Here is a 10,981-nt window from a genome sequence, read left to right on the forward strand (position 1 = left end):
GGGGGTTAGAGTGGGAGAGAGCCAAAGCATAAGAGACTGTTGAGAACTGAGAGCAAACTGAGGGTTGATGGGGGGTGGGAGGGAGGAGAGGGTGGGTGATGGGTATTGAGGAGGGCACCTTTTGGGATGAGCACTGGGTGTTGTATGGAAACCAATTTGACAATAAATTTCATATATAAATTAAAAAAAATAAAGACTTTCAAAGTAGCCATTATAAATATTTTCAAAGGAAAGGAAACCATGCTTGAAGAAGTAAAGGGAAGTATTATGACAATGTTTTTTTCAAATCAAGATTAATGATAACAAGATAGAAATTAAAAAAAAGAATCAAGTGGAAGTTCTGGAGTTGAAAATTATAATAACTAAAATGAAAAACTCACTAGAAGGGCTCAATAGCAAATTTGAACTGGTAGAAAAATGAATTAGAAAACTTGTAGATAGACACAAAGAGGTACCTGAAGATGGAGAAAAAACCAATCAAGAAAAATGAACAAAGCCTCAGAAAAATGTGGGATACAATTTAGTGCATCAATATATGCATAATGGGAATGTCAAATGGAAAAGAGAGAAGTAAGCAGAAAAATATTTAAAGAAATGGCTGAAACTCCCCAAATTTCATGGAAAACATTATATACATCCACCACTTAGTGAATACCAACTACAATAAATACAAATATATCTGTACACAGAAAAATTGCTGAATGCCAAAGGCAAGGAGACAATCTTGAAATCACCAGGAGAAAAACATTTGTCACTTATAAGAGATTCCCAACAAGAGTAACACCTGACTAAAATCAACAGCACAAGAAACAACAGCTGTTGGCAAGCATGTGGATAAAAAGAAACTCTTGTGTACTCTTGGTTGGAATGCACAGTGGTGCAGCCATTGTGGAAAGCAGTATGGAGGTTCCTGAAAATGTTACCAATAGAACTACCCTATGATCCAACAATTGCACTACTGAGGGTTTGCCCAAAGAATACAAAAACACTGATTCAAAGGGATACATACACAGCTACATTTATTGTTATTATTGTTATTGTTATCCCTATTATTATTATTTACAATAGCCAAAATATGGAGAGATGAACTGAGGAATGGATAAAGTTTTATATATGTTTATATAAAACATATATATTTATATATAAAGCTTTTATATATGTATGAACACACATATATATAATATTTATACATGTGTATATACATATAACTTTTATATATGTACATCTATATGGATAAATGGATAAAGAAGTGATATATATATATATATATATATATATATATATATATATATATAACTCAGCTATAAAAAAGAAATGAATCTTGCCATTTGTAAAAATATGGATGAAGCTAGAGAGTATAATGCTAATTGTAATAACTCAGTCAGAAAAAGACAAATACCATATGATTTCACTGATATGTGGAATTTAAGAAACAAAATAAAGAAAGAAAGAAAGAAATGAAGAAGCTGACCAAGAAACTCTTAACTATAGAGAACAAACTGGTGGTTGTCAGAGGGGAGATTGGTGGAGGGTATGAGTGAAACAGGTGAAGGGGATTAAGAGTACACTTATCCTGCTAAAGATGCTTCTTTTTTTTAAATTTTATTTTTTTTAACGTTTATTTATTTTTGAGACAGGGAGAGACAGCATGAACGGGGGAGGGTCAGAGAGAGAGAGGGAGACACAGAATCCGAAACAGGCTCCAGGCTCTGAGCTGTCAGCACAGAGCCTGATGCAGGGCTCGAACTCACGGACTGCGAGATCATGACCTAAGCCGAAGTCGGAGGCTCAACCGACTGAGCCACCCAGGTGCCCCTAAAGATGCTTCAAGGTAGGGGGGCCTGGGTGGCTCAGTCAGTTAAGTGTCCAACTCTTGATTTCAGCTCAGGTCATGATCTCATAGTTTGTAGGGTTGGGCTCTGCACTCAAAGCGTGGGGACTGCTTGGGATTCTATCTCTCTGCCCCTCCCCACCTGCACACACAATCTTTCTATAAACAAACAAACAAACAAACAAACAAACAAACATTTAAAAAATGTACACTTATGATAAGCACTGAGTAATGCATAGAATTTTTTGAATCACTCTATTGTGCACCTGAAACTAATATAACATTTTAGGTTAACTATACTGGAATTAAAATTTAAAACTTAGTAAAAATATGGGGCGCCTGGGTGGCTCAGTCGGTTGAGCATATGACTTCAGCTCACATCATGATGTGATCTGTGGTCTGTGAGTTCGAGCCACTCGTTGGGCTCTGTGCTGACAGATCAGAGTCTGGAGCCTGCTTTGGATTCTGTGTCTCCCTCTCTGTCTGCTCCTCCCCCACTCATGCTCTGTCTCTCTCTCAAAAATAAATAAACATTAAAAATTTTAAACTTAATAAAAATAAATAAAATATAAACATGTACAGGCAAAATGCAGTAAAATGAATTGCTCGATATTCGTTACTTTGGTTTTTAAACACGGCAATACAACAAACAAGTATTTGGAAAAAAAAAAGTATCTAATCATGGAAAATGACATTGCCATTCCCTGACTTATCCTAAGTAAATAATTGTGACTAGAGTTATGTTAGATGATACTCTTTTTAGTGGCATTATGCACAGCTGCTAGTATAGGTTGGAGTGGACAAGTTAAGAAGAGAGATATGCTGCTGTAAGACTGAGTCTAAGTCTGCTTCAATTCTGCCTTCAAAATCTCATGTGAATCTCCTTCCGTAACAACTCTAAATTGGGATAATACAGGCAAGAGGATTCTGGAAAATAAGGTTCTGGCTTAGCTAAGTTGGCTTTATGCCTTAGTACATAATAGTCAAATTGGTGGAAACCAAAGATAATGAGAAATTCGTAAATAAAACAGCCAAAGAAAAACAGTGCATTACATAAAAGAGAAAGCAGTTTGAATGACTACCTCTTCGTATTCGAAATAAAAGAAACCAGAAGACAGTTAAATGATATTACATATAGAGTGCCCAGAAAAAAAAAATGATCAACCCAGACTTCTAATGAAAGCAAAAATATACTCCACAAATAAAGATAAAGATATTTTCAGATAAAAGAAGACATAGCTCTTCTCTAGTTCTTAACTAAAATAAATGCTTAAGTAAGTGTTTGGTCTAAAGGAAAACCATAGCAGAGGGAAACTCATATATTCAGGAAAGAATGAACAGCACCAGAGATGCTAAATATCTAGGTGAATATAAAATCATTTTTTTCTATTACTTACTTTGAAATACATGCTGTTTTAAGGCAAAATATAGTATTATTTTTCATGGTTAATTATATAATGACATATATAGATGTAAGACATACACCAACTATAGCATTAAAAACAGTGAGGGATAGAAACAGAAATTATGGTTTCACATTTTCTACATTTTACAATATTAACTCTAAACAGACTATGAAAAAAGAACTATATATTATTCTGTAAACCCCGCACCAATCATTAAACATAAGTATGGAAGTATAGCTAAAGAGTGAATTGAAAAATTAAAGTGGAATTCTAAATATATTCAAATAATCCAAGGAAAAGCAGAAATGGGAAAGCAGTGAAACAAAAATCTGAAGGGACAAACAGAAAACAAATAATATGTGTATGTGGTAGGTGGAAATACAAACTTATCAATGAAGGGCTAAATGCTCATATTGAAAAGGCAGAGATTATCAGAATGGATAAAAAATTAGGATGTAACTATATGCTATTTACAGTCCGAATAAATACAGTGAAAATAAGTGTAAGTAAAATGGCATACCATGAGAAAGTAAGTACAAGACTGAAGGTGCCATATTAATGTCATAGGAAATAGACTTTAAGGCAAAAAAAAAAAAATAGGCTTAAAAAATAGTACCAGAGATATATGTCATTACCAGATATTCTAGAATTTAATTAATCAGAAAGACATAAAATAATAAATGTCTATTGGCTTAATGATAGAGATTCAAAATATACTTTTTAAAATGACTGAATTAAAGGGGAGAAATAAGCCTACAACTGGGATTGGAGATTTTACACTCTTCTTAGCAATTGAAAAATAAATCTGACAAAAATATATCAGCTAAAGACTAGGTATACAGCAATCCTATCAACCATCATAACCTAATTGATATTTATAGAACATTACAACTAACAAATGTACACATTTATTTCACATGTACATGGCACAATACCGATATTGGTCACATGCTGAGCCATATACAGCAATTATCAATGGTTTTTAAAAAAATTCACTACAGAGTATGTTTTTTAACCACAAAGGAACTAAACTAGGGATCAATAACAATATATCTAGAAACTTTCCAAATATTTTTACATTTATTTACAGACTTTTAAAGTAATCCATGCATCAAAAAAGAAATCGTATAGGAAATTTAAAAAATACTTAAAACATTTGAATGATAACAAAAATGTACAAAATCAAAATTTTTCAGAGTACATCTAAAGGAGTGTTTGCAGGGAAATGTTTTGCTTTAAATGTTTGTGTTATTAAAGGAGAGAGACCTAAAACCTGTAATTTCAGTCTTTCCATAAAGAAGCTAGACGGAGAGAAGTAAGCCAAAAGCAAGCAACAGGAAGAAAAAATTTTAAATAAAGACCAAAAATATCAATGAAAGAGAAAATAGTCAACAATAAAGGAAATCAGTAAACACAAAATTTGGTGCTTTGAAACAATAAAAACAAATACAGTTTATTGTAGGTAAATTAAACCTCAATGAGTTTTATTTAAGAAAACATATTTCTGTGAACATAGATTTTCTTTTACCCTGAGATAGTCATATATAGATACATGTTTTTCAGGCTTAATGTTCCCTTTTCTTGGAGTTATTATTAAGGATCATGCTTAATTACTTACCTTCCTGAATGTCTTATAGATAACAAAGTAAACATATTGACTGAGAAATGTTCTTAGCTTCCACAAAGTAGTGTCCAAAAAGAAAAGCAAGAGAAGGCAAATAAAGCCTGTGATACTCATTACAATCATGTACTTTCCAATCATTTTCTCTTCCAAAGAATAAACATTCTTCGCAGGATCTGAGGATGGCGGGGGTGGGGGGTGGGGTCGGGTGGAGAGAGAGATTAGTACAGAACATTGACACTATGAACAAGGCCTGAGAAAACAATAAATAAGAAATATAGGGTGGAATGAAACATTAGGCTACACTGAGACAAGTAAACTATTTGGAGTGTGAGAAGTGATTATCCTGCTACACTGATATTCAACAATGAATTCTGAAGGCTAATTTCATGAATATAATGTACGGTAATCAAGTAAGCTAAGCAGATGAATATTAATATATTTATTGATATGCTTATTATTACATGTCATGAAAAAATGCTCCAAGTCCTTTCAAAAGTGTGAAATTTTAAACCAATAATTAGAAGCCAGTATTAAAGTGCAAGTACTCTTGCAAAAGGTAACATTTTGCATTTAAAAGGTAAAAATGACCATTAGTGATACTTCTTGAACTCTCTTGAGAAGTTGAGTAAAAAGTCCAGAATTTGTTATAAGAAAATTATATACTTTCCCTCCTTTAAAAAAAGTCAATCCTTTAGAATGGTTTTGGATTTACAGAAAAATTATAAAGACAATATAGAGAATTTCACATACTCTGCATGTGCTTTCCCTAATTATTAGCAACATACATTAGTATGGTATGTTACAATAATGAATAAATATTATCATTAATAAGTACCAAATATTACCATTAACTAAAGTCTCTGACATTTTCAGGATTCCTTTTTTTTCTAACGTAGTGTTATTTTTTTTTTCTTCTGTGAACCAGTCCAGAATTCTATATTATATTTAGTAGTCATGTTTCCTTTGGTTCCTCTTAGCTGTGACATTTTCTCATATTTTCTTTCTTTTTTTTTTATGATATTGACAGTTTTGAGGAGTACTGGTGAGGAATTTTGTAGGACATCCCTCATTTGGGACCTGTCTAATGGTTTCTTTTTTTCTTCTTCATTATTAGACTGGGATTATGGATTTGGGGGAGGAAACTCACAGAAGTAAAGGGATATTTTTATTGCAACAACAATAAAATGTACACACTACCAGTGTGACTTGTCACTGTTAATGTTGACCTTGATCACGTGGTTGAGATTGTGTTTGTCAGCTTTCTCTGCTGTAAAGTTACTCCCTCTCATCCCTTGTCTGTGCTCTCTATTCTCTGGAGGGAAGTCAAAATGTACATCCCACAAATATGGACTGGGAAGTTATCCTCTACCTCCTAGAGGTTGGAATATCTACATAAATTGATTGAAACTCTATGGAGAATTTTTCTTCTATCCATCATTATTTTAGTCATTTATTTATATCAAAACAGATTCATATTATCAATTTATACTTTCAGTTACAAATCCAATACTACCTTATTTTGTTGTTGAAATTGTTCCAGCTTTGCCTTTGAACACTTTTCTAAGTGTTTACGGTTGATGTACAGAAATGCAATTGAATGCTCTGTTTGTATTTATTTTGCAGTAATCAACCACAATATTAGGCTTATAAAGCCTAATAATTTATCAGGGGATCCTTTGAGATTCCTGCTTAGACCATCAAATCTAGTATTATTTTACCTTTTCTATTCCTCATACTTTGGAATTCTAAATAAAAAATACTTGATTCATGCATATTATATGCTATATATGTACAGATTTAAAGCATAATATAATGGAATCTATGAACCCAGTCTCCAAATTAAGAGTTTATAAACAATTTTAAAATACTTAGATGCTCCTTCATATATATCCATCTTCCACAGGTAACCACTATGATGAATTGTATTCTGCATTCCTATTTTATTTAAATACAAGTAGACCATTAAATATATATGAAATATGTAAATATATAAAGTTATATATGTAAGTAAATAAAATTTTGTTTAATTCTCAAATTTGAACTTTATAGAAATAGTATCATGCTCTATGTATTCTATGGGAGTGTCTTTTCCCTCCGTGTTATCATTGAAAAATTTTTTTCAAACATAAAGTAAAATTGAAATAATAAAATAAAGACCATTCCCTCCACCTAGTATCAACTATGTTGATGTTTAGCCATATTTGCTTCGCTTCCCACATATCACCCCACTATATGTATATTTCTAACTAAGTTAACTCTGTGGCTTTTTAAATTTTATTTTCTAGTATGTGTTATTTTTGTCTTCTAGCCATACTAGCTTTTTATGAATGTTGGTTATCTCTGTTGTGAATTGGGAATTTTCATGAACCATCAAAACAATAATTTTATGGAGTAGTGATGATAAGTTTGGGCTGATTCCTTGGTTGCTTAGTTTATGAAAGGATTTTTGTTGGCAGAGTGAAATGTAATTTCTTTAATAAATGTCCTTCTGCTTGTGGTAGTGGTAGTGTGGTGGTAATGTGGATACAGTTTTCTGATTTCCTGATAACCTTCTGTTTCTGCAGTACTATCCATTATTGCTATATTTTCCTTCTTTTTGCACATCATCAAGCTTCTAAGGGATAATTCTGTCTTCTAGGTTGTTCTTCTCAAAAGTGATATCTTCCCAAGATGAGAATTTTATAAAAGTAATGAGAGATCAACTCACAAATACAGGAAGTTCAGAAAATACAAGCAAGGAAAATACAAACTTCCCAAACCCCACTGCGATCCATCCTTATCATGAAAGGGAGATAGGCTGACAATAAATGATTTAAGAACCCATCTTATGATGTTAGAAAATTAATCCCCCAAAATGGAAAATGTGGAAAATAATAAAGAGCTTAAATTGATAATTTAGGAGATAAACATGCAATAGGAAGAATCAACAAAAGTGAAAATTTGTTTTTTATTTCTTGTTTTGAGAGAGAAAGAGAGCGAGCAGGAGAGGGATAGAGAGGAAGAGAGAGAATCTTAAGCAGGCTTTACACTCAGCACAAAGTCAGGTGTGGGACTTGATCTCATGGCTGTGACATCATGACCTGAGCCGAAATCAAAAGTCAGACACTTAACTGACTGAGCTACCCCAGTGCCCCTGAAACATGTTTTTTGAAAAGACTAAAATAATTGATAAAACTTTGGTAAGATTTATCAAGAAACAATGTGGGTGGAAAAAATTCAGAATATCATAAGTGAAAATGATAAGTTCTATAGAATTCACAGGTGTTAAAAATACCAGAAGATATGGGGTGCCTGGGTGGCTCAGTTGGTTGAGCTCAGGTCATGATCTCGTGGTTCATGAGTTCAACCCCCACATTGGCCTCTGTGCTGACAGCTCAGAACCTAGAGCCTGCTTCAGATTCTGTGTCTCTCTCTGCCCCTCCCCTGTTCATGTTTTGTCTCTCAAAAATGAATAAACATTAAAAAAAACCCCAGAAGATATTATAAACAAATTTACTCCAATGATTTTGAAAATTTAGGTAAATGAAAGGATTCTACAAAAACTCTATTAATTCCTCTCCCCAAATTATTAATAGGACACCCAAATAATTCTATCTTTATTAAGGAAACATGATCAATAATCTCCATGTGTAATTATTCAGTCTATTTAATTTTTTTATTATTTAACATTAGAAGATCCATTTATGTAATTCAACAGAATATGTAATTCAGTAAAACAAAGAGAAAAATCATTTGCCCATCTCAACAGAAGCTTAAGAAAAACTGAACAGTTTTTTGTGATTAAAAAAAAAAAAAAGGTTTACTAAACACAGGATAGAAAAAAAAAAACAAAAAACGTTTTTAATCCAAAAAGTAGGATCCCTTTGAATCTCAGTTCTGACTCATCAAAGCTCTGTGAAATAGAGCATATAGTCAGTATCCGTGAAGATGGTCTCTCTGAAATTGGAGTGAAACCGGATGTCGGCTATCACCACTTTGATTATATTTAAATTGTATGTCCTTAACAAAGCAGTAAAAGTAGTGTCCTTATTAGCAGCTGCTTTGAGTGTACCCATTGAAAATTAAAAATAATCTACTCATAAATTATTAAAGTTAATAAAATAATTTAGGGAGTTCAATATACAAAAAATGAGCTCTTTAATTTTATTTCTCTATATCAGCAAAAAACAATGAAAAATGACTCTTCAAAAGTGATACCATTTATAATAACATCAAAAGATATGTAGGAATAAAGCTAAGAACATATCTATAATACCTCTAAACCAATAACAAATAAACAGTATTAAATAAAAATGCAGAAGGCATAAGTAAATAGATGGATGGCTAAAACTAAATAAGCAAAGGAATGTACCAAGTTCATAGACTGTAAAATCAAAATTGTAAAGGTATTAAATCTTTCAAAATTGTTCTATAGAATTAAGGCAATGTCAATAAAAGTCCCACAGATTCTGGGGTGCCTGCATGGCTCAGTTAGTTAAGTGTCTGACTCTTGATTTCAGCTCAGGTCATGATTCCAGTGTCATGAGATCAAGCCCCATGATGGGCTCCACACTGGGTGTGGAGCCTGCTTAAGATTCCCTCTCTCCCTCTGTTCTTCTTCTGCTCGGGCATGCATCTTGAGTACTCTCTCTCTCTCTCTCAATAAGTAAGTAAGTAAGTAAATAAATAAATAAATAAATAAATAAATAAAATTTGTTTAAATCCTACTAGATTTGTTTTTTGGGTCTTAAAAAAAGTAATTCTTTTTTTTTAAACTTTATTTATTTATTTTCAAATAGAGAGAGAGAGCGAGAGCGAGAGCACAAGCAGGGGAGGACCAGAGAGAGGGGGAGAGAATCCCAAGCAGTCTCTGCACTGCAATGATCATGAGATCATGACCTGAACCAAAATCAAGAGTTGGACACTTAACTGACTGAGCCACCCAGGTGCCTCCCCATCCTCAAAAAAGGTAATTCTTAAATGTACAAGGAATTGCAAAACAAATATCAAGACATAGCCAAGTTCCAGTTTCAAAAACTTACTACAAAGCTAAAGTAATCAAGATGGGGGTGATACTGAAACAAGGACAGACATACACATCAATGAAATACAATTGAGAGTTTAGAAATAAACCCATGCTTCTGAGGTCAACTGGTTTCAACAAGAGTGCCAAGTTAATTAAATGGGGAAATGAATAGTCTTTTTAACAAATGATGCTGAAAGAACTGGATATCCATATGTACAAGAATCAAGTTGGAACACTGTCTCACACTATATACAGAAATCAACTAAAAAAGGATCAACAACCTGAATGTAACAGCTAAAACTATAAACCTCTTAGGAAAAAACATTGAATAAATCTCTGTGACCTCTGATTAAGCAATTGACACCTAAAGTATACAAAAAACAACAAAAAAACAGTGAATAAACTAGACTTCATCAAAATGAAACACTGCTGTGTATCAAAGGACACTAGCAGGAAAGTGAAAGGATAGCCCTCAGAATGGGAGAAAATATTTACAACCCACATATCAAAGAAGGGTCTACTTTACAGAATATATAAAGGCCAATTACCCAATTTCAAATGGGTCGAGAACTTGAATAGACACTTTTATGAAAAAAGATACACAAATGGACAACAGGCACATTAAAAGATGCTCAAATCACTGGTCATTAGAGAAATGCAAATTGATACAACAGTGTGATACAACTTCATACCTACTAGAAAGACTATAATAAAAAAATGGAAAATAACAATTGTTGGAGAGGATATGGAGAAACTGGAACCTTTCTATATTGCCGTACAAAATACTCCATGCCTCTATGGAGACTCAGTAATACTTGACTTCCCATGTCACTAGATTTTGCATGAAATATTTCTCTTCCATTTTTTCCCCACCTCACCCCATCTGCTAAAGTTTATTGTCATACAGTTACAGTTTACTGATCTTCCCTTTGAGGTCATCAACTACTATTCTAGGTAGGATCTGGTTTGCTACTAAATTTTCCCGCCTTTCTCATTCTGCCCACTCTCACAAAAATAAGATACTTCCAAAATTACCTAATAAATGATACAGTGCCACTGTGGGGATTTCTTTCTTTCTTTCTTTCTTTCTTTCTTTCTTTCTTTCTTTCTTTCTT

The 10,981-nt window shown here is 32.9% G+C and overlaps 1 protein-coding gene across 1 annotated transcript in view; it reads right to left on the reverse strand.

Annotated features, from left to right (window-relative positions):
* LOC121019812 (ATP-binding cassette sub-family A member 3-like) overlaps window positions 1–10,981 on the reverse strand; it is a 130,241-nt gene that overhangs the window by 27,890 nt on the left and 91,370 nt on the right. Inside the window, exon 14 of the mRNA XM_040459623.1 lies at window positions 4,856–5,034. Coding sequence (XP_040315557.1) covers window positions 4,856–5,034 — 179 coding nt within the window. The remainder of the gene's footprint in view (window positions 1–4,855; window positions 5,035–10,981) is intronic.

This window comes from Herpailurus yagouaroundi, unplaced genomic scaffold (genome assembly GCF_014898765.1).
Source record: "Herpailurus yagouaroundi ecotype Mexico unplaced genomic scaffold, PumYag 222, whole genome shotgun sequence".
Taxonomy (NCBI): Eukaryota; Metazoa; Chordata; class Mammalia; order Carnivora; family Felidae; genus Herpailurus; species Herpailurus yagouaroundi.